This window comes from Tachypleus tridentatus, chromosome 7, assembly GCF_004210375.1.
Source record: "Tachypleus tridentatus isolate NWPU-2018 chromosome 7, ASM421037v1, whole genome shotgun sequence".
Taxonomy (NCBI): Eukaryota; Metazoa; Arthropoda; class Merostomata; order Xiphosura; family Limulidae; genus Tachypleus; species Tachypleus tridentatus.
In genome coordinates, this window is record NC_134831.1 from 28,657,192 (window position 1) to 28,683,528 (window position 26,337).

Genomic DNA, 26,337 nt, shown 5'->3' on the forward strand with positions numbered 1-26,337 from the left:
TCAGCTCTATTATAGTCAGAAAATAGTTTCAAATATTGAAGAATGATATTGTAAAGCAAAGTTGTCTTTACAGAACAACTTTACATTAACGATTTGCTACGGAAAATAAACACTACACGGAAAGCTTGAGAACCTTCATTTTGGGTTTTAGGAACTTTTACCACCTGAAATTTCGAAACGGGATTTTCCTTTTTATATACGTATATATAAATACGTATGTATACTAATGTTAGTTTATACAATATATTTTTGAAATAAACAAGAATGATATTAATTCACATTCTAAAGTGTGTGTAATTTTTTGAATCCTCAACTTGAAGGACAAGGATAATAATAACTTAAATTAATTGTCTATTTATAACATTATGCTTAGGTTGGAGTAATGTAAATAATGTTGTTTTGTCTCTTGAAGTGTAAACGAAAGTGAACAAAGTGAAACTTTTAATTTTCTGTTTATCATGTAATTCATTCTCATAATTACAGTAAAAAAAACAGGTCTGTAATTGTAATTCAATCTTAACAAACTGTGTGCATTCTCTTAGATAAGAAGAAACACTATGAAATATTACTTACTCGTAACAGAGAGCTCAGCCTCCGAATATCTCGTTCTGGCGACACGAAAATCTACACGACATTTGTAGGTCCCAGCATCTCCTGGTTTAACAGGATCCAATATTAAAACAGCTGGTCTGTCAATAACACTGAACATGGCACGATTCGAGAGGCTGTCTGTCGGAGAATGTCGGCCACGGTCCGTGTTGCCTCTTCGGGCATCGAAACTGTACAGTGGATTAGATGTATCTCCGCGGTACCACAGAACTAATGACACGTCATCATTTGGACTTGGTGGTGTAATGTTACATGGGATGGCCACTTTCATACCTACTACACCAATCACTTTCTCTGAAAAATTAAGTACACAGTAATAAAAACATAACATTAATACATGTTTTTTAAGCATGTTCATTCTCTCTTCTCTTTAATTTAAATCAAACAGATAAAAAAAACTACAAAACTAATCAGTACACGAAATAAATAAGTAAAACTACATTAATTTGCTTGTCAATGATATTTTGATACTGATATCGCAAATATATTTGTCATTATGAATGATAAAATACGATAATAAGTTCTATCGTTTTCAATGTAATAAGTTCTTCAGCCTACTTCGGATGCAAGATTGTTATGCATGAATTTGTCTTTTTACTGAAACTTTGCTGTAAAATTCATAACTCAAATACTCAAGTTTAATCTTGAATTGAGTTTATTCCTCTGAAAGTAAGATGTCAGCTACGTGTCAGGTAATGTCAACTACAAAAAAAAAAAAAAAAAACGCGCTCCGAAACAACATTTAATACGGTTTACATGTATTTAGTTCTACAAAAAAGATGTAGTATGCACAATCCATCATGTTTCGTAGTCACATTTTTAACGAGAGATAGTAAACTTATTAGCTGGACATGACAATTACAAACTTCTATTATGATTATTCATACTTACAGGCATTTTGCAATATTAGTGAAACGTAAATAGTAACGTAAACATTGTTTCACTCACGTTGATTATCTCTCTCGCCCGGTTGACTAAAAAAGTTTGTTTTTCATACATACCTATTTTAATAAACTGGGTACATGTCTTAAAAAACATCCTCACTGTATACTTTAATGAAATTTACACTGTTATTTACTGTGTTTTAGTTTATTTTGGTTGTTCTTTTTGCAAAATTACCAATTTAGCTATTTGCTTTCTGTTACAGTAACTTCACCTCATAAGTGATTGACAAACCAAAATTTTTTTTCTACAAATCATGCATTTCACACGTCTCACATTACTTTACGCGGAAATATGAATCATTCCTGAAAGGTCTGGGTTGTTTTGGTTAGACAGAAAGAAAATGTTTGACACTATTTTCGAGGTCTAGAAGATACCTTTTAAGTTAAAAATAAAACGATGTGGCAATGAAACATGCTTGAAATGCTCTGTATGGTAAAGGTGATGGTGTAAGTGTACCGTTTAAAGCAGGGGTTCCCAACCGGTGGGTTGCGACCCCTCAGGGGGTCGCAAAGCCTTGGCAGGGGGTCGCGAAGCCTTGGCAGGGGAGTCGCGTAGCATTGTTAGAAGTAGCTTGGGATAACATTAATTTTATTTCATCAATTACATTTTCATGCTCTTACATTTTTTTTTGTTTTGGTGCAAAGCAAAACGTGTGCTACGTTAGTTCAATGTCATTAGGTGATATTATGGGTGTATGTATGCGTGCCTGTGTGAATGTGTATGTGTCTGCAACTGTATGTATGTGTGTACTAGTGAGTAGCAAATATGGCAGTGCACGCGCATGTACGTATGCTTGTGTGTGTTCGCTGTCGACACGTGAGTCACATGTCCGTTGCTGATTGGTGGATGATGAATCGCGCGACTGGCCACGCTCCCTTCCCTCCCAATACTTACCCCATCATTACTCTACCTGCACCCCTCACAAGTAGTCAGTGTAAGATCTACAGTTGCCAAAGCGTTCATTATTCAACATTTTTATTTTATTTTAACAAGGAGATAAGTAAGCAGTAGAGGTGAGTTGTGTCCATGGCTAAACGGCGCAGATACTCAGAATGATACCTCAACATTGGCTTCACCACTGTGCTCGCCAACAACGGCATCGAGAAACCACAGTGTGTTTTGTGCCATGCTGTCCTGAGTGCAGAGTCAATGAAACCATCAAAACTGAAGCGTCATCTCGATATGAAACATCCAGAACACGCAAAGAAGGGTTTGGATTTCTTCAAACGGCATGAACGGTGTCTTAAAAGCCAAAGAATCGATAGAAGTGTGTCGTTTCAGCAGTAGAGTGCAGCGGTAGTGGAAGCTTCATATGAGATTGCATTCGAAATTGCTTAACAAAAAAAGTCTCACACGATTGGAGAAACACTTCTTAAACCCTGCATGATGAAAGCAGTAAATCTTATTCTTGGAGAAGCCAGTGCAAAGAAGATGCAGCAAGTATCCCTGTCAAATAATACTATACAGAGGCGCATTTCTAAAATGTCTATGGATGTGAAGGAACAGGTTTTGACTGAAATCAAGGGTTCCCCTTTGTTCTCCTTTCAGCTCGACGAGTCAACAGATGTAAGTTCATGTTCTCAGTTGCTTGTCTTCGTGAGATACATTAATTCAGGTGATATCAAAGACGAATTCTTATTCTGCAGTGCACTTGAAACCACAACAAAAGCTGATGATGTCATGGAAAACGTTTCAACTTTTTTTCAAGACGAAGATCTTCAATGGGAAAACGTGTGTGGGGTTTGTACGGAGAGGGCACCGGCTATGCTGGGATCGAAATCAGGATTCCAGTCGAGAGTGAAGAAGCTAGCACCTCAAGCAAAGGGTATCCACTGCATGATTCACCGACATGTTCTCGCCAGTAAGACTCTCCCTGCCTCTCTGCAGGAAGTGCTTGAATCTGTAATCAAAATTTTAAATTATGTGAAGACTCAAGCACTCAACACTCGCCTATTCAAAGAACTATGCAAAGACATGAATGCTGACCACGAAGTCCTTCTCTTCTACACAGCAGTACGTTGGTTGTCGAAAGGAAACGTTATTAATCGTGTCTTTAAAATGAAAGATGAAATAAAGCTATTCCTGGAGACTCAAGAAAGGAAAGATCTTGTAGCTCACTTCGAAGATGAAGCATGGAATAAAAGGGTTGCGTACCTAGCCGACATTTTTGACCAGCTGAACAAGCTCAATTTGAAGCTTCAAGGAAGGGAAACACATGTTCTCTTTTTTCAAAATACTCTTCGGGCCTTTGTTTCCAAACTGCAGAACTGGCGTCGGAAAAACAATCTTGGAAACATCGCTATGTTTGAAAAACTTTGTGGAGTGACGGATGAGTCTCAATCCAACTGGATCAGTTCCTCAAGGATGAGATTATCGAACATCCTCAGTCTCCAGAAAAGGAAGTCGAGCGTTACTTCCCTGAGCTATCACAGGAACAGGAGGCCCTGGTAAGGAACCCATTTTGTACTGAACTTGATGTATCCAGCATCCTAGATGATATTCAAGATGAATTTTTGGATCTAAGGAACAACTCTTCAGCTCGTGATCTCTTCAAGGTGAAATCCGTGACTCAGTTTTGGTGCGCTATGTATCAGTCATACTCCAAAGTCAGCATGATAGCTTTACGTGTCCTTGTTCCATTGCTTCTACCTACTTGTGTGAGGCAGGATTTTCCACTCTTGTTAATATAAAAACAAAGAATAGGAACAGATTGGATGTTGGAGATCACATGGGACTGGCTCCAACAAACACTCGGCCACGAATTTCAAAGCTTGCTGCTGAAATGCAACATCAGGCATCTCACTGGCTGCGTTGGATAGCTGTTCAAACCTATGTTAATATTATTTTAAGAAATATATGTTATTTTTGTAAATTCAGGTTGGACCAATGTGATTTAATTTGCTAATAAATAATTACAGAATTTTTAAATATTTTTTTAGATGTTTCTTTCCCTCTCCTTCACAGAAAATAAAAGAAAAATTAAGCTGCTGATAGTAAGCCCTAAGTAGGGGGTCACATGGGTTTCAAACATTTAGGTAAGGGGTCGCGAGCGCCAAAAGGTTGGGAACCCCTGGTTTAAAGCAAACCGTGGACCCAGGAAAGAACTTATTCGGACGTATCCTAATCGATTTGATATCTCATTGAATATGAATTTCGTCAGTTGATTACTGCATTGAGAGAGGGAGAAAAAGAATACGGGAAATATAATATCGTTGTCCTCATAAAGTTGGATTAGAATCTTAGATAATAAATTATAAGTTTCAATGTGTATAGCTAACAGTAAGTAAAACCCACAAAGGCAGTATTAAAGTTCAAATAAAACGATGTATTACAATATGACGTCCTTAGCGATTCTCAAATTAAAAATGCCATGTTTGCAATGGAGAATAAATATAAGAATTATAGTTAGTTTTTGTGTGTTCTTTTTCGTTTTAGAGTTATGTCGATATCTACCGAAATAGCTTCAAATGACTTGACATCAGTGTCAACGAATGAGAAAAAATAAATGTTCGCTCCTCTACATAGAGCTTTCTTTATCCATACCAGCCGTTTTTACATATATATAAATTATTTTTTGTTAAAGTAACTTTTTAAGATCTATGTATTCAAAAATATATTAATTTATTGTGTGCCGATTTGAGATTTGAAAAAAATAACATTAAAAGTTTTATTATATACAGCCTAATAAAGCATAAAATATTTTATCTAATGCTGATTGATAATTATTTTTGAAATAGTTCTTATGCTTACGTTATAGTAGATAGTACTATGTGCATAGTTAACCATTAGGTTTACGTTATATATTGGTAAACAGTACTATGCGCATAGTCAACCATTAGGCTTCATTGCCTTACATTGAATGCTTAAGAACATACATGTAAGCGATTGAATGGCAGGTAACCTACCTTCAATTTAGGAGTTCTAAACTATCTTACTCTAAGTATACGAGATTGAAAAACATCAGTGAGAAATACCTATTTATACATAGATATTTTAATAGTAAAACAATCAATGATTGATACGGATTGTGTTACCTTTTTATTGCAAGAGATGTTTATTACAATTTTGAAAATAACGAGAAATTAATACTAAAATCAAATAAAGTAACAAGAGATAAAGAAATTGGTTTTACTGGTCTTTTAAATATTTAATGCTGTCGTCCTCGCTGCAGTATTTTCAATTTTATATATAACGGTTAAATCGTTATTATTTTTTTCATTTTTACGCCAAATGGAATGATGCTGTTGTAACCCAGCTTTCATCAAACACAGCATTCAGAAGCCTGTTTGTTAACTTATGTATTCAAAACCTGTATAGTGAAAACAATTAAACCCATGTAACACTTACCATGACATTGTATGGAACTGACATTTATTTTCTAACTAAAAGCTTGTATTTCACATTACAATTTCTATTTTGCGTAAGAATAACGAAAAACCATTTTCATTATTTTACCAACGTGATTTTCTATTTCGCTTTTACTAAAATAAAATTGTCTTTAATAATATTTTTCAGAACCACATCTCTAAGTAGTGTATACACAACTGGCCACCAATGAGAAACCTTCCAATTTATTTCTATATTTCATCTTAGGTTCTTTTTTTTTTTTACAGGTTAAACCCTATACTGACTGTACTGACGCCATTTTCTTATCATTACAGGATTAATCTCTTCAAAAATAAATGAAAAAAAAAACTACTTTGGTCTAAACATTAAGAAACATTAAAGTTTGTGTTTTTAGTAGTTTGGGCTGTTTTTTTTTTTTTATAGACAAGTATAATGCACACTTCCCTACCTTATACATAAGGTAATATTGCATATCAGTAGCAGTTATCATAATTTTAATTAAATAACATTTCACTGAATCGATCATTGTTTGGTTTAAGCATAAGACATAATAGTACTTCAAGTACACTTTGACTTCTGCAGACCGCTTCAGACAGAAAATGTCATAACAACAAACAAATAAATACGTTCCAAAGAGGATAATAAAAAATATATCCTTTGATATTTAATGTTTATTTCCACTTTTCATTACTGCGTGGGCCATTTTATCATTGTCATTATTAGTGGATATTAATTAACTGTATCATTTGCAATGTTTGTTTATTTTTTCATGTCTTGCATTAGTACTTGGACCACAAGAAAATATTGGAGAAGTATTTTCCTTTGAAGGAGTGTAGAACAAATTCTCTGTATTTAATCTAATATACTCTAAAATACTTTCAGAAACAGTGAATAAAATTGTGTGATTAAAATATTTTAGTATTTCTCCGTCTTTATTTTATGAAACGGAATTGTACAGTCGCATATTAATAGATTATATTGTGATTGGCCGTCATCCAACACGCCAATGTAACGTCTATCAAAGTACATACAAGTATACTCTTTTCGTCAGCTGTATGGTGATTCTACTCGTGGCTTTTAACAACCAATTCCATACGAAAAAACTGTGTACAAATCAAAGAATAGACTGGTGAAAACTACCCTCTGTGAAACGTTGAGGTAAAATTTCACTTTTCAGTAGGTAAATCTAATACTGTTGATAATAGTACCAGTAAAGATGGAAAACTATAAGCCTTAAAGCGATCATAGGTAAGTCAGATTTCGCTATTTAAAATGTTGCTGTGCAGTTTTTTAGTTGTTAAAAATACTGATTATAAGAGATAACCAAATCAAATAACTTAAATGTGTACCAGAATTCAAACAAAGAAATCATCAATGCTAGAGGTTAGGATAAACGGATCAAAATCCAAAAAGTGTTGCAACAATTTCAAAGACAGTTCGTTTGATGCAAAGACTGAGAAGAAACCATTATTAGGGTCAACATACAACATCTTCAGTGAATTATCTTTGTGTTGCATCTCAATTAGAGGTGTTGGAGTTGTACACATAACTGATGTCACACTGGCTGCTGATATGTGTTTTCATTTCCATACCCGCCATTCCATTATTCTCTCAGGAACAAGAGCTACAACTCCCATAAAGACAGTGAGTCAAAGCAGGCATGAGAAGCGATACCTGGAGGTAAAGAGAGCACTCAAAACTTGTACGAAACCTTGATGAGAACATTATTACGGCACTTACAAAAGTCAAACAGCAACAAAACAACTTGATCGATTTTGGAAAGCAATACAGAAAATATGTAACAATATATAAAATCATACATTAATAAACGTATAATAGTGTACTGCCCCTTTGAAATCACTTTCACAATAATAGAGCATTGTTAAACCTATTCCATTTTCCATGTACTCATATTTGTAACTTACGTATGTGTTTCAACTATACGTTTCTCTTATATTTTTCCATGCTGCATTGTACTGGTCTGTTGAAAAACCCGTATAAAGAAAATAAAGTGTAATATGATTAATTTTTTTACAGGTCTTCTCATGGTGCTGTAGTTTTGACATCTAATTTTTCTATAAACACTCTCACCTTTATATCGCCTTATTTTTTTACGTATTCTACATTATTATTATTTATTCCTGTACATGAATCCGAAAATGATATCAAATGTTATTCACGTACAGAGTTTTTACAAAACGTTGTATGTACTGTTTTATAAGTCGCATTTGATCATGCTTAAAGTGTTGACAACCACTGGCTATAGATTTCTCTAGGTCAATCGAGACGTGAGAGTCTTATCGATTGTTCTAATAATAATGAAATGCGTAATATGTAAGAAATCCTTACGTGACAGAAAATATGAATATTTTTTCTCGACATTTGCGTAGCTGAATTATAGAAAATAAGTTATTAAAACTAAACGAACTTTTATGAACTTTAAATTTGCAGGCCTGTGTAATTAGTTCCATAATATAAGACAAGGTTTTCATGAACTCTCTGTAAAGTAGTAATAATAATAAACATCTCGGTGAACATTTTATAAACACACTCTCTCTCCTCGTGAAAGGCACGCTGTTTAACTATTCTCACCTTGTTAGAGACATTCTCTGTACAATCTCTCAAGCTACTCTAATCGTGTGAAAAACAACCTTTGTGCATTCAGTGCAAACAGTTTCACCTTTAATTACACTCTCTTTGCTCATACTTTAAGTTTCTAAGAAACAGTTCCGTATAGTTTATTTGAAATTATTATGAGGCTTATTTCAGTACCTGATTAGCATGTGTCTTTCAAAAGTTTATGTTATGGTATTATTGTGTGTATTTTGATGTGAATAATATACTAATTTATTTTGAGTATTTCATGTTATGTATCTTTCAAACCCAAATGTTTGATAAATAATTTTTGAAAGTTGGTTTTCATTTACAATTTCGCGATTAAATATTTCTTTTACGATTGTGTTTGTAAATAAATCAAATTACTTATTCATCAAGAACCACACATATAGTAAGTCATATACACTTCGTAACTCACAACTAACAAACTGACGTTTTAGATACAACGATCAGTGCTGAGTTGAGTCCAAAGTGTATTACAGAAAAAAATGTAAGCACGTAAACCTCTCTTTTACAAAATGACTTAATTTAAGATACGTGTTTTTGGTTAACTCTTTTCAGAAACGTTTCTGTTAGCTATATAAACATACACGTTCGAAACAGTTGTTGTAAAGGCGTGGATTATTAGACCTGCTTTCTACCTCTATTTCAATGAGGCACAGATGCGACAGAAGCCACGTACGAAATAATCTAACTATATTAATAATTCATACACGCTTCTGAAAAGACTGACGCTCATGCCACACGATCACAGCAGGACACGTGCAATCTTGATCACTTGGCTCGAGTTTCCTGTTGGTTTAATATGTGTCAAGCTACAACAAGTATTCTGCATGTAGATCTCTACTTGTTCCGTATGAATGCTCCCGTCTCTTTCCAAATAAGAGGAATCCTCGCGACTTCCTGTGAAATAATGTAAACCGCCATATAAATGTAAAGTTATGTTAGAGATAATAGTTTTTAGAATGTTTTCATTACTTTGAATTAAAACTTTCATTTTTTTTTCCAAAAGTCCAAAGTCAAGAGCAAAAATTCTTAAATATTGTTATTTAATACTTAACTCCCTCCCCGTCTATTTAATTTATACTAAACTATTTAAGTTGTGAATTAGCGATTGCAGTCAATAAATTGAGAACCCTATTAGCGACATCAAGCGGAATTATAAATATTCTTATTGCCGTCACTTTCTTTGTCTTATGACGACCGTAGGAGATCAAAGCTAATTGCAACACCTCTTCCATAGAACATCAACCAGTTCAAGTGATTTCTGTCATTCTAATTATATATATATCAAAAGTTCTGTAACAATATTCTATAAGCGTATACGTTTTTTTTTAGAAATCCGAGTTGAGTTGGTTTTGTAATCTTATGTTTTTCTGCAATTTCTTTTAGTCGTTATGAAACCCAGATTTGGTTTTTAAGGAGTTTATATCCAATCACCAGACGAGATTTTTTGCCTTAGGAGTGGGTATCGTCCAACAAAAAAATTATTAAAAAAGACTGTTGAAAACTTGAATTTATGTTTTATCGAAATTACTGGGGGTATTTTTGCTTAATGTACATACAAAATTATAAAATATGTGGTATTAAATTTTTATGAGACAATGAAGAATGATATTCTTACTGACAGATATTCAACCATTGACTGTAGACTCAATATAAAGTAAGAATGAGATGTTGCATTTTAATGACAGTTTCGGATCAAAATTGTTGTGTCGAAGGATTTTTTTTTTCTCTAAAAATGAACAATGTGTGGTATTGAAGCAAAGGATATAAATTAAAAGTTTTATAGATGACAAGTAAGAATTTATAACAATACTGTTAGAGCAAGATTTCGATTAAATCCTTTCCAATCATCGCGACGAATTCTAAGAAGGAAAAAAGAACTATTTCCTTTACAGGTTTAAATTATCAGTTCGAACAGAAAAAATGTACTATAACTTCAGAAGTTCTCTTTTAAATAAAAATAAGCATTTGTAATCATTGATGCTTCATTAATTATTATAATTTACTATCAACACTTTTTTATTTTAAGTAACAATAACTTATCATTCAATAGGTAGACTGACACAATTGTCTGGATCATATATAAAACCATTGAAAACCTAATAATTTATTTTACTTTTCTATCTTAGAAAGTTCTACAAAGTTATTCTGAAGTTGTTTGACTATTTTTTTTCTATTTTATCTTAATAATATTTTTTTAAATGTTAAATGTCATTATTCAGGAAGCTTTGGTGAATAAGCAGGCGAAGAGATACAAAATTTGAAAAGAAAATTCTAAATTACCTATTATAACTCATATAAAGGCTTTCTGTCACGTGCTTTTTGTAAAGATAGGGGAAAGAGGGTTAAAACAATCCATATTAATATGTATAATGTAGTATAGTTAGTTTGTACGCATTAAGAAAAGAAAATAGCATGACAATTTTAATGTCTTGGATTTTCTTAATAACGTATATAAAGTCCGAAGTGTTGTGTTGTACATTAGAAATCCTCACAAAACCTTCAGATTTCCGAAGATAATGAATGTTGTACAGCACACCATGTGCTGTTTACATAGTTGTTTTTTTAGTTTCTGTGTATCCCCTAACAAAACGTTTATTTATTTTGTATCAAATATCCCAGTGTGTCCATTTTCTTATAAATATTTTATAAGTTAGCAGATCAGGAACACGAATATGATGACAGTCGTCTATATAAAATGATTGATTAGCCTGAAAGGCAAGAAATAAATCTCTATAAATAGCACAGAATATGAGGTAGAACGTTTCGTCATTGTGCTCAAAACGATTAGACTATTCATGAACAATCCTTTTTTTAAAGTCGAGCAAGCTTTCTGTAGCAAATGAACCATTCGAATCTTTATTTTTGACGAGACAAAGAAAAATAAGGAAAAAGAATTTATTCTCTCTTGCACTCCATTCAGGCACCTATTTGTATCACTTATCGCCTGATTACACATATATACGTGAATATGATCAGAGGCTGAAGAGCCCTTAATTTCTGAGTAATTGTATAATCTTTAAAAAGTAGCACAGACCTTTCAATTAAGTTTGTATGGTGTCATTTTAAGTTGAAGTGGACAGAAAAGAATTTTTTTAAGTTTGATAAGATTTGAGCAATTCTTCATGCGGTCTTTTAACCTCTTATATATATTTTAAAAAATACATTAGTAGCGAGTTATTAATTTATTCATAGTTACTTATAATTACAATACAATTTTCTGAAGTAACATTATGAATTTTGACGGATTGTGTGTAGTTCCATAGCCTGGAAGTCAGAAAATGGCCTGAATTCTATTTTATAAGTCTAATTTATTTTCTTGTGGTTAGTATATTTGTACTAGTTGACTTAAAAAAAGTCATTCTAAGACAGTGGTTTGGATTTATGTTTGATATAAATTTCTATTCTTATTTATTTGTTGCTTGTTAATCAGTAATGGGCCTGGCATGGCCAAGCGCGTAAGGCGTGCGACTCGTAATCCGAGGGTCGCGGGTTCGCGCCCGCATCGCGCTAAACATGCTCACCCTTCCAGCCGTGGGGGTGTATAATGTTACGGTCAATCCCACTATTCGTTGGCAAAAAAGTAGCCCAAGAGTTGGCGGTGGGTGGTGATGACTAGCTGCCTTCCCTCTAGTCTTACACTGCTAAATTAGGGACGGCTAGCACAGATAGCCCTCGAGTAGCTTTGTGCGAAATTCCAAAACAAACAAACAAACTCTTTGCAACGTGAGCAATTAATTTATTCATGTTAATAACACTTTAGGCTATAATAGTTTCATAATTCATATAGAAATGTTTATATCTTTTTCTGCTATGATATCCATTTGTTGTTTGTTGGTTGCGCCTGGTTGTTCGGACACTTGACTCGTAATCAGCGCATCACGGGTTCGGTTCGATTCTTGTCACCGAGCCTGCTCGCCCTTTCACCCATGAGTCAGTAATCCCACTCTTTGTTGGTATAAGAGCTGGCGATTGATGGTGTTGACTATTTGTCTTCTCTCTCCCCACCTTCTCCACAGCGACCTTGATCTCAGCTGGTTTGGGGTCGGCCAGAGTCTATCGAGTGTCTAGCCTATTCAGCAATCATAGAGGACGAGCATGACAGGGTTTGTAGCTCCCAACTCTATCCTACTAACAAACAAGTCATGCCAAGCCAAGCTGCCTCTCTTTAGTCCATCATTCCAAAATTAAGGAAGGCTAGCGCAGATAGTCCTCGAATAGCTTTGCACATTTTTTTTTCAAACACTGAACGAAACGATGATTTTAAAATATTTACAATTCCATCAAGGTTGTAGGTAATATTAATTTTATCTACTTTCGTCTGCATCCTCAGGTGGCTGGCTCACCAGTAAACTTGTAAAATTTGCGACTCGATTCCCATAGTGACACAGGATTTATGGCATATTGTGTGGTTTTGCAATTCACAAGAACCTAAAGGATATCTAATGAGGTTTTCAGAAGCAGAGATTAATGATACTTTAGGTATAGATTACATTATTATTATATTACAGTTCGAAGAGTCATTCCTAAACTTACCACAACACAACATAGTCAAACGGTTTTTACTTTCGTGTTTGATACCAAGCAAGCTTCGAACTCCTTCCTTCAAAATAGACATTTTATATAAACATACGATATTGTTGGAAAATAGTGTTTGTAAATATTGCTTAAGTGTTAAATTTCATTACTGTTTTAATTTAATAAGACGAATTATTATTAGTGTAAATATGTATTCACTGCAAACTTTATTCACATTATTACATATTAAATAGCCTAAACACAGCTCAAAAAGAAAGGTTTAAAATCCCGATAAACATTTTTTCAAAGTGAAAACGAAAATCGATATCATTTAGTATTATTCTTGATAATTCTCAAATATTATGTTAAGATTTTCTTTTATTACATACAAATATATATAACCTTTATAATGTTTATTGACACCTTTAGAGTTCGAAATTGATCACGATGATATTATTGGCACCTACATTTTACTTGTAGGTGTTGTTTCAAGAAACACATTTTTTTGTGTGTTTACAAGTATGTCACACGTTGCATTTTAGTTGTGTCCAATACTGATAAAGTGGTTTAAAATTATCTCAATTAGGACAAATTTGGTGTTTATTTTTCATCTACTTTTTATGTAGAATTGTAAATGAGTTGTTTTATAAATTATCATCGTTTTTGTTTTTAATGGTTCTATACTGTTAACATTTATTTTTTCCCTATGTTTTCATAGAAGTAACATTTTTTTAAAGTAATCCATTCCATTACAATGAAACATTAAATTTTTGTATAACCATCTATATTTAGTCAGTATTTTTTTAAAGATCGTGCGTAATTCAATTTTTTTACAGACACATTTGAAAAGAAAATTAAAAACGAACGACGACGAATCATTTGTAGTCATATTACACTCAATATACTATTATTGTTTTATTAGGGAAAGTATAGCTACTTTTACGAAATGTTACTGATATAAGAAAGTTAGTTTCCATTAGCTTCAAGATATTTGATCCTATGGATGTACTTGAAGAGATTAAATTTATGCTCTTTAAAGCACATTAGTTATTTTCTTCAAATCAAAACACACAAACAGACACGAGAATAACACTTGATTAGTGAGTAGAGTAAGCAGAATAACAAGAATCACAAATGATGCTAAGAAGTAAAGTTATACCTAGTGGCATACTTATATACTTCTTCAGCTGAGCATATATTTACATTGCGTCCCTGTTCATATCATTGTACATAAATAAAACAAAACACAACAAAAAACTGCTGAAATATCTATGTCTTGATCTGCATCCGTTGCCACCAGAAATGTGAGCACACAAACCAAAAAAGAACTGTTATTCCTATCCTACAAAAAAGTTGCTGTACTATCTCTACTTCCAAAAATTGCAAATTGCTATTGATTTATGGTAGTTTCAGTTTGACGTCAATCACGCAGCAAAATGTCAAAAAATAACAGTTCAATGCGACTTCGAATTTGAGCACTTGTTTTATTTTTCAAGGAAAATAAAATATATACATACCTATTGTAAGGAATTTACTAATGTATATTTATTGTAATATTACTGTTTATTTCCATTAAATATAATTTAAAAATATATGTAACTTTTATTATTAAATGTGTATTGCAAAAGTCCCACCAATTATCCAAATTTTTAGTAGATTCGCGAGCGAAAGAATCAACAATGTACGACTTATGTGAAATACTGCCAGTACTGTTGCCAGTTGAGCTTTCTAAAAACCTCGCTTTAATGTTTATAAACTGAAGCGTCAAGGGACAATTTAATAACATTATTGTTGGTCTGCTACAATCAGTATACTATAATATCCGAAAGCTATAACTGTAATAAACGTTTATTAATAGGAAAACCACAGATTTAGCTAAGAACGTTTATGCATTTCAAACGTAACGAACCCATTTCAACTTTAGGGAATTAACTTCCAATGTTAGTATTTCTACGACGACATTAGATACCTATCTTCCTCTGTGAGAAGTAAGCTTGTAAACTGCGCTCGGCCAAACAAGAATAGAGATAACTAACATAACTGTAAAGTGAAGAGTATCTATCTGCGTTTCAACATAAAATTAAATCGTTGGTCGTGAATCTGGGCCGTCGATAAAGTATTTATAAAGTACTTTCAAACTAAAGAGAAGATTGGATATTTTTGTTAGTTTGTAAAGTTTTGTGTATAAATAATTATCTGCAGTAATTGTTATTATAAATTCCATTTTATTAGTGTATTAAAATATATTTGTGTTAAGAAAGAAAACTGTGTGTATCAATTTTGTTGGCAAATATTATAAATATAATGCACATCGAAGCTTAATTAACTTCTAAATAAAGTTAAAATTTTCGTCTATTAGAAATCGTAATACCTAACATCATAAATCAGAGATTCGTCCAGGATAAATTATAATTATAATACGTGATATATAGTAAAATAGGAGTTAATGCTCGAGATCTGATTAAGAAACAAAATTCGTCATAAATTAAAATTCGAACCTCAATTGAATTTATAGTTATCAGTGCCAACAATATTTGATCATATTTGATTATCAAAGTTTTCTTAAACTACCTACCCTCAAACAACAAGAAAGTTATATGAAATTGAATTTCTCGATATTGCCAAATTTTGAGAATTAGAAGCTCATAAATGAATGAGAAGAAATGAACTAAGGACGCGTATTATTGAAATACTAGTCGATGATGATTTGTAATCTGAGAAAGCGTTGGATAATATTCTACCGTCTCCACTAGCCAATCAGAGTTTAGCGATAAAGATAAGTTAGAAATCAAGTTAAAAAATATAATAAAGTAAATGCCTAGTATCGAAGATAAAAGGGAAACTAAACGTCTCAAAACCGAGAAAACTAGTATTGAAGACGAAAAAAATTAGGGTGAAAGAAATGGAAATTAGATTCAACTCTGATCAACCAAAGGAAAATGTCAACTTTGAACTTAATCAATATATTATAGTACCACTAAGTAATGAAAACGAAGCTAATAAATATTTCCAAAATTCTAAGAAAGTTGACAAAACTATACAATGGCCCACCGAGAAATGATCATTATTATTAGAGAATGCTTTTAACTGGCAAAGAACAAGAAGCTTATACTGCTCTCTCTCTAGAAGATTGTTTGGATTATTATTAGGTTAAAGCAGCTATTCTTAAAGCATATGTGTTAGAATCAGAGGTTGTTGCAAGCAAGATAGTCAAACTTATTTGTAATTTGTCTACTGAAAAGTGTGCTTTTTATCGATGGTGGAATTCTATGTATATTAGCAACGGTTTCGACAAATTAAGGCAATTAACGTGAGATTAGGGATTCGATTATTGTTTTTATAAACTATGCTGTCTTCAGGTTCTATTACTGTCACTGGTTGAGTCTGCTATTTGAGGATGACTTTTTTAATGTTCCTCTTCAAAACATTTATTAACACCAGGCCTTGTTTTGGGTCCCGTTGTGTTTGATTGTGACCTACCTTGCCAATTAAAGGTGTATCATTATTGTTGGGAAATGATTTGATCCGGTTAAAAGTTGTTGTCGAACCCAAAATGGTAAGGGAGCTGATCATTATTTCATATAAGGATGATTTTATTCTTGAGATTCAGTCGTGTTTCCTACGTGTGCTGTGACTTGAGCTCAGACTGAGAAAGTAAGCCAAAAACAAAAGATGGACGTGTATTCAGAGGATAATGTAATAGATTTGTCTCAGACATTTTTGGCTCTTACAAAGAACTCGTAAATAATTTAATTATCCTACTGACAATTTGTTGGTGAGTTACACTGATGAACGTGAGGGATCTGATTCAGCTGGTGAAGTTCCGGTTGCTAGAAGTAAACAGATCACCGATGAAGAAAAGGACCAGGAGAACTCTTCACTATTTAAATATGCATTTTCGAAAGATGAACTGGAGAAAGTTCCAAATGGGTATTTTTCAAAAATGGTGTACTTATAAAGATCATGATTTCACCAAACGAACCGGTTTCAGAGGAATGAGATGTAGTTTATCAAATTGCTGTTCCAAAAGCATATCATTCTAAAATATTTAAAGTTATTTATGAATACCGCATCGTAAGTATTTAGATATCAACAAGACGTGTGACAAAATTATGAGGCACATCTTTTGGCCAAATAAATAAGAAAGATGTTTCTCAGGTTTGTAAAAATTGTTATACATGTCACGTGGTTGGTAATTCTAACCAGAAAATTAAATTTACTCCTTCAAAACCAATCCCAGCTTTCGAAGAACCCTTCAGCTATGTGGTTTTTGACTGTGCTTAGCCAAAAACATCTGTGTTTAAGCACTTACACGTGCTGTGTTATTTTATTATCATAATGTTATTTTTATATTGCTTTATATACTGTCATGATTTTAGAAGTTGTATGGATCTTCACTATATGTATATATATTAGTACAAAATTGGCGTTAGACAATTTTTAATTGTCTGAGGAGAGAAGTGTAGCGGATTTACTGTTGTACATTTATTTTAATGTTAATGTTTATTTCAGTTAAATATATACTTACTAATGTACGTAACTTTTATTGTTAAATTTATAGTAGATATTCGAACAGAAGAATCAGCAATGTATGATATATGTAAAATACTAGTGAGTGCCAGTATTGTTGCCAATTGAACTTTCTAAAACCTCGATTTAATGCTTATAAACTGACACGCCAAGAGACAGTTTAGTAAAATTATTGATGGTCTGTTACAGTCAGTATACTATGTCTCGGAAGCTATAACAGTGAGAAACGCTTATTAATCGGAATATTAGAGATAGTTGGAAAAAACATTTATAAATTTCGAACATTACGAGCTATTCAACCCAGGGAATTAACTTGCGACGTTAGTATTTCAACAAGGACATCAGACTTTTATTTTCCTTTGTAAAAAGTAAGCTGGTAAATTCGCGTTAGGCAAAACAAGAATAGAGACAATTAGCATTCCTGTCAAGTGAAGAGTATCTGTATCTCAACATAAAATTAATTCGCTGGTTGTGGACCTGGACAGTTAATAAAATACTTAATTCTTGACCAAGTAAAGAACTGAATATTGTTTGTAAATTTATAATTTTTTGTATGTAAACAATTATTTGGAAATGCTATTTGTAATAATCGTTATTATAAATTGTATTGTTGTTTGTATATTAAAATATACTTGTGTTAAGAAAGGAAACCGGGTCTACCGATCTTTAATATATATTGACAGTTATTTAACTTTTAAATCAAAATTAATATTCCCGGGTATTAGAAATCGTTGTACATAACATAGTAACATAATAAATCGAAGACTCATTAAGATATTTTTTTAATAATTAACAGTACCAAATCAAGATTTATTTCAATGTGTAATAATGAATACTCGCAAACAAAAATGGTTCAATATATGACATATATAAACTAAACAAGTCTGAAATAATCCTCTATATTTGTATCTAGACTTTTAGTGTAAAATATTAATGCATAATCCAGAAAAATGTAACTAATATTAGCATGTTAAATAGGTTAAAAATTTAGGATATGGGGATGCGCATGTAAATATCACAATTCGAAATAATATTTCAGGAACAATAATAGACTGACATCAGTGATCACAAGAAACCTATTTGAAATAAAAACGTATCTCAGGACGGCTGTTATGGGTATTAACACTTTTATTAATAAAGCAGAGAACAGCGTTTCGACCTTCTTAGGTCGTCTTCAGGTTAACAAAGAGAGTTTGTAACTAACCGTGGCCAGGCACCATAGAAAACACCCAGATACTAAATAGGGAAACAAAGATAAACAAACGCAAAATAAAAGAAGCCCTACCTATACAAGAACAAAAACCAAAATTAAACCAATATAAAGGAACACCCTTAAACATATAATAATTAGTAACCTAACATCTAACTGCAACGCCCCCTACAATCTCGTTCGTACACTCTTGCCCCTGGTAACATAAACTGACATTAGCTTGTTCAGGAAAATGAAAAAAAAACAAAAAAAACAGTAAAATGCATCTTAAGAAAAATCACAAAAATGTTTTAAAGTGTGAAACATGTTCAGTGCATTAATTATTTACAGAGGCTGTTAATAAATCGATAAATTAAGCGAAAAAACACAAGCGAAAATCGGCTGTTTTAAAGCGAAGAAATATCATTTTTTAACATATAAGGTATTTGATATTAAACGAGACAAGTCTAGTAGCATCTGAATATCACTACTAACAATTATTTATCCATATATTGCTTTATACAATAAATTTTAATGTATTAACGTGTTTGTTTTAGATATGTCTAAAAACTGTTAATTAATACCTCACATTAAATAACTGTTCGATATTAACATAGAAAATATAGATTTTTCTTGATCCATTTGTTGTTAAACACAAAGATACACAACGGATTATTTGTACTGTGGCATCCGCAGCCATCTAAACTCAGGTTTTACTTCTATATGTCCTCAGACCTTACTGCTCAGTCATTTTAGACCAAAGAAGATGGAGTTCCCTTTGGTTTTTGTTTTGTAAACTTCTGATCTCCGCGGGACAAATCATTGTGTAACTATATGTTTAACAAATAAAAAGCCATCGTCCTTAATTCGTATAAACTTATTATTAAAAAGACCTCTTTCTATGTTGTGCCTTTTAATATAAAAGTCATTACGTAATACATATATAATTAAAACCAAGTAGCGTTTCAATTCAAAGGAAAGGATAATACCAGCACAATTTAATATGTTTGTTTGGCTTATAACAGTTTTGTTTATTTAATAATGAAAACATCCTAGTTCACATGAACATGATCACCAAACTTAGATATATGTTGTTTATTTTCAATCAAGAAATGGGAGACAATTTTATCCCTTTCTAAAAATTATATCCTTTACAATAATTTTGTTCGTTTGAAAAATAAAACCAAAACAATTAAGTTTATTGACATACTATAAATAAGTCAAGATAGTTGAGACAGGGTACCTAATATAACATATCTTTAATTGGAATAATATTAATATTGGTATTTTGTTTATAATTACAATATGGTTTCTTTAAAAAAACTATAAAAAACAGAATTTCTTTTGTGAACGCTAGACGTCTCTCGTTTCATTCTCAATAAAACTAATGTGTGCTTGTCAGTGGAACAAACAGTTATCATGTACAAAAAGTTTACTGTTTAAGGTTTGATTTGTTTTGAATTTCGCGCAAAGCTACGCAAGGGCTATCTGTGCTAGCAGTCCCTAACTTAGCAGTGTAAGACTAAGGGAAGGCAGTTAGAACCCTTTAGGAATAACAAAGGAAAGCTCGTTTAAGATTATTATGAAATGGCTAGGTAATTAACTTTCGTCTTTTCTTCAGTTTTTACTATCGAATACTTGAGCAGTATTCTTTATCTTGAAAAACTGATAAAGGAATACAAAGTTGACCAAGACAATTAAATAAATTCTGAACTTGATAAACAAAATTTGGAATTTTAAGGAACGATGAGGCTCCTGGAACATATAATATTTCTTCGCAAGTTTTAAAGGAGGTCAAGAACAAGAAATGTGAGTGACTTGCCAGAGTTTTTGTAAGTTCTTGAATAGTGGATAAGTACCAACAGACTGGAAATTAGCTAATATCACTCCTACCTTAAGGGAAGTAATATAAGTTCTCCCAGTAATTTTAGTCCTACTAATCTTAAATTAGTTGTAGGAAAATGTTTTTTAGAGTTTATTTTGGAATTTCGTGCAAAGCTACACGAGGGCTATCTGTGCTAGCCGTCCTTAATATAGCAGTGTAAGACTAGAGAGAAGTCAGTTAGTCATCACCACCTACTGCCAACTCTTAGGCTACTCTTTTACCAACGAATAGTGAGATTGACCGTAAATTTATAACGCACACACGGCTGAAAGGGCGAGCATGTTTAGTGGGACGAGGATTCAAACCCGCAGCTTTCAGGTTACAAGTCGAGTGCCTAAACTACCTGGCCATGCCGAGTCTACTGTTTACTGACAAATAAATCAACTTTGTTTAATGGTGCAATACTGACTGGTAAGAATAAGAATGATGTCCATAGAAAACTGATTATTCATTATACATATATGTAACTGTTACATACATTGTTTTTTTTTATTGCGAAAGAGTTTATTCGCACTGACCATAATATTTATAAAATTAAAAATATTTCATTTCGTTCGCGATGAAATGATAATAAAATATCATGTTAAAATTAAATGTTTAACTAATTTTTCTTTAAGAATCGTATTTTTTTCAAGAACTTAAGGGAAAAATAATTACTTAACCAAACTATATTATCATGTGATATCATTCCTGCTACCTGAGAATAAAACAATATCCAGAAGCATAAAATTAGTTTACAGATAGTTAACAGTATTTTAAGAGCAGTCCATGTGACATGTTCTTATGACATTTAAGACTGTCATAATACCAATGAAAACCTGCTGTTAAAGTAGTTTGAACATGGTATAAGCCAATTTTATGCATATAAGGCTCAGATAGTCAAGTGGTTAGGGCGTTAGACTCGTAATCTGAAGAGTCACGAGTTTGAATCTCTGTCACACAAAACATTTTTGCCCTTTCAGCTGTAAAGGTGCAGTAATTCTTATTATTCTTTGACAAAAGATTAGCACAAGAGTTGGCGGTGAATGATGCTGACTAGATGCGTTCCCTATAGTCTTACACTGTTAAATTAGGGATGGCTAGAGTGGATAGCCTTCGTGTAGCTTTGCGCAAAATTAAGAAAAACAACAACAGACAAACAAGTTATGAATATTATTAAGCGTACACTGTGTGTGATTGATTACGTTATGCTAAGATTATTTTTAAAATGCAAATCAATAAGTCGCATTACAACCATAACCGATATAATGTCTCGGAAAATGATATTTAACAGAAATACAATTTGACATTTTTAGCGTTTTCTGTACAATACGATGTCACCGAAAATTTTATCTGTTTAAGAAATTTATGTAAGAGAACTTTCCGACACAAGAATTCGTATATAAAATCAAGAATGCGTGCTCTATTTGGGGTTGTGATATTCAATATAAATAGTATGTATCTTTGTCTGAAAAAGTAACTTAAGCAGCGTATGCTACATAATCTACTTTCTGGACATTTTCTTCCAATCTTCTGAAGAAAAAGTTTAATAATCCTATTCCATATTAAAACATATCGCACAAATCGCCAGAATTAATATCTATGCATTTTTGTAAGAAAGAACTGTTGAAACACGCTTCGAGAATATGTCCTCCTGTTGCACTAGACCAGGGGTCACAAAACTACGGCCCGCGGGCCGGATTCGGCCCTCGAGGTCATTTTGGAGCCGCTTGGAAATAAAAAATCAAAACAAAATAAATCACACCGATGGTCGCTTTAAGCTAGCAAACACAAGACACTATAATATCGAGAAATATAGAGCCGATCCACTTCTGTCGGATTCAACCTGGTTTTCAAAGTTGTAATTTTTGGTTGACATCACATCCCATGAATGAATTGAACTTAAAACTTCAGGGAAAGAATAAATAACCTTGCCTGTGATCTCTATAGAATCAATAAAGGATTTCGGAGAAAGCTGTCGTTGTTTGAAAAATATTTGGAAGGAGAAAACCTCTCTCATTTTCAGTGTTTCAATGAGTTTCATGCTGGAACCACAGAAGATGTCAACCTTGAGTTTTTGAAAAACATTATTGGTGATTTAAATAAGCATTTTTAGAGAGATTTTCGGGTCTCGACAGAATCAAAAGTGACATTCTCCTTTTTCAGAATCCTTTTGATTGTGTTATTGATGACGTGCCAGTGGAACTTCAGCTGGAGGTCATCGATTTGCAAGGAAATGACTTGTTGAAAGCAAAACAAAAAGAGAGGCAACGTATTGAATTTTACAGCTGCATACCTGAAGATGATTTTCCAAAGCAGAAGCAGTTCGCATCTGGTATGGCATCAATGTTCAGAACAACTTATGTCTGTGAACAAGCATTTTCAAAAATGAAGTATGTGAAGTCGGTACATCGATCAAGGTTCACTGATGAACATTTGAAAGCAATTCTAATGATTGGATGCAGCAATTCAAAACCAAACATTGAAGATATTTTGAAAGCCAAACGCCAATTTTATAAATCTCACTAACTTTATTGCGGCTTAGTGAAATTCAAATATGTACTCACTATGTGCGATGTGACAACTGTTTTTGCTCATGTCACCTTCTTTGATAACCTTTTGATAAATAAAAATGTTGGTTGTATTTCTGTTTGTTTTTCATTATATGTGTGTATTTCATGCTACTCCCACATGGCTAATGTGGCATCCTAAACTTAGTGTCAAGTCTTTTACAGAGAGCTTTTGTTCTGGCTTATGAGTATTAAACATGATGATCATGCGGTCCGCGCTTCTCATTCCATAAGTAATCTGGCCCTCTGTGAAAAATGTTTGGTGCCCCCTGCACTAGATTATTAATTGACAGTAAGCGGGAACAACTGAGGGACTCTTGACATGACATCCTTACATCAGAGCTTTTTTAATGGAAACTATGTCGCAGGAACATTGTCAAGATGCATGTTTATTAGAGAGAGCATCATAGAATGTGGTGACGAAAACTGTAACAATTGTTGAGGCTCCAAAATCATTTTGATGTAAAGATACAACGTTAAATGCATTCAGTTATATTTGTTGTGGTACTCTGAATATTTCTAAACATTACTTAAAATTGTTTTTAATTCTTATCTTGCAGTATGTTTTAGTGTTAGGAAGCAAAATATTTCAAATATTTATTAACAAATAAACTATTAAGAAATTAAATGATACTTTGAAATAGAAGAGTTATTCCTGAAGTAAACCTGTGTTGAAGCTTTAAATTGGTTCATATTATTCACTGCTTTGAAATACAAATACTCCAGTCATACTCTCCGGCATGGCCAAGCGTGTTAAGGCGTGCGACTCGTAATCCGAGAGTCGCGGGTTCGCATCCCCGTCGCGCCAAACATGCTCGCCCTTTCAGCCGTGGGGGCGTTATAATGTGACGGTCAATCTCACTATTCGTTGGTAAAAGAGTAGCCCAAGAGTTGGCGGTGGGTGGTGATGACTAGCTGCCTTTCCTCTAGTCTTAGACGGCTAAATTAGGGACGGCTAGTGCAGATAGCCCTCGAGCAGCTTTGTGCGAAATTAAAAAAAACAAAAAACAAACATATTAAAAAAGCTCTATGTTTACAAAAAAAAGATATACGTCATAAAATATGTTTGTAAATTTTTTAACGGTTCGGGATAAACTGAAAGTTTTTCAATTTCTAAAATTTGTTTTTATACTGATGAAATACTGGTCAATATAATTTATGGTATGAACTTTATATGTAGACAGACAATTGTGTAATAGCAATATCATGTCTCAGAAATAACCTAGTGTTCTAAACAATATTCCCTGTACTTTTAGAAAAAAACAAAAAAAGGAATTGTTTTGATCTAACAAATACCATTTTAGAAGACATATCACCTATGACGCTTGTTTCATCAATCCATGAAGTGATTAATGAAACATAGATGTTCCTAAACACGCCTCACACAATGGTTAGGTATGTCCTGGATTACTAATTCCAAAATTCACTGTTCCATCTTGTCACATGTGCTGATGTGTTTGGGTGCAAATCATCTGGAATATTTCCTAACGGTGGTTCATAGTACGGGAATATAATTTCTTGTGGAACGTGGTAGCGTGACAAGGATAATATACAGAAACAGAATTACGCCTAACTTGCTGGCCTAATAAGATATCCCATTCTGTAATGTTTTTGCTTGGCTTTCAAGTTGATAATGAGATTGAACAAAGAAAAACAACAAATATGCTGACATTTCCAACTAATAACATCTTGTCAATTTTTTGAACCTTTATCCTACCTATTATAAGGAAAAAAATGTTGATACGATATCAGAAACATGTAATAACGAGCCACACATTAAAATAATATTTTCTTAAGGCACGATAAAATTTATTTATCGTTGTTTTATAATAAGTAAATGTTATCCAAGATTATCAATATTTGTAACTAATTTAAGACCTCTTTAACATAATCATTTAATTTAACTAACACACTGAGAATAGAGTAAATAACTCAACTAACACAAGGAGGATCTAGTTAGTTACACAACTTAACTAGCACATTGAGGATCCAGTTAATAATTCAACTACCACACTAAAGATCCAGTTTGTAACTCAATTTAACTAGCAAAATTAGGAAACAGTTAATAATTTATCTTAACTAGCACAATGAAGATCCATTTCATAACTCAACTTAACTACACTTTGAGAATTCGGGTAATCTAGTTGTGATAAATTGAAGTTTAACGTTTGTGAGTTTTGCTGTACTTTTTAAAAAATAAGCAGCAATAATTTTTTATACGTCACCTAGAAAACAACATACAAACTTTCAAAATCTGAACAGATATTTTATCTTAAAATAATAATAACTACTCTCTGGAAGATACAGAACAAACCAATTTCACATACTGCACCTCCCATACAACACTAATGTCTGACTATTCAAATAGACATCTTTATACTTCTCACTTTCCGTGATGATAGCATCATATTCACATCCTGAAAATGTTTTCTTGACAAAAAATTGGGTAAGAATGTATGTGTAATTGTATGAAGATGGTATCTAAGTACTAGTTAATTTTCAGTTACTATGTGAAATTCGTAAGTACAAGAGATCTTTGTTTGTAATAAGAGAATGCCTCTCCAAAAATACGAGTTTAGTAACCTTAAGAGTTGTTTTTAATACATACATATATAAATGTAGTACAGTGGATACAGTTATGACATATAAAAGGTTTCAGAAGCTTTATCACTCTTTATGCAACCGAATAACATAAGTTAATTTTGTAGTGTGTCGTCGCACTATGTGAGTACGTATCACAGGTGACATCTTTAATACTTTTTTGTTTTGTTCACCACAAATCACTGTTTATTCAGAGATACAATCTCGTTATGTATAAATATAAGGTGTGCTTCATGTCTTTCCCAGCAGAAAAAGAATATTTTTATAATGTGAGTATATGAAGTACAGTATTCTTCATTGAAAGGTGAAACCCTCACAAATGAGCTTGCAAAATCCATTGGTTTCCAACCACATTCTCCAGTCTGGAGAAGTTTCCTAACTTACAAAAGACAATACTCTGAAACAAAACAAAAAAGGAACTGTCTAGGGTTGGAATCTGTCACACCAACGCCTTAGGGGCGTTGTTATATGAAAGTCAATCCCACTATTTATTGGTAATAGAGTAGTCCAAGACTTGGTGGTGGGTGTAGTTAGCTAACTAC

General features: G+C 32.8%; 1 protein-coding gene across 2 annotated transcripts in view; it reads right to left on the bottom strand.

Annotated features, from left to right (window-relative positions):
* Positions 1–26,337, bottom strand: part of LOC143255354 (neural cell adhesion molecule 2-like) — a 160,043-nt gene that overhangs the window by 87,762 nt on the left and 45,944 nt on the right. For both annotated transcript variants that reach the window (XM_076510868.1, XM_076510867.1), the window contains exon 2: positions 574–903. In XM_076510868.1, the coding sequence (XP_076366983.1) occupies positions 574–903 (330 nt within the window). The remainder of the gene's footprint in view (positions 1–573; positions 904–26,337) is intronic.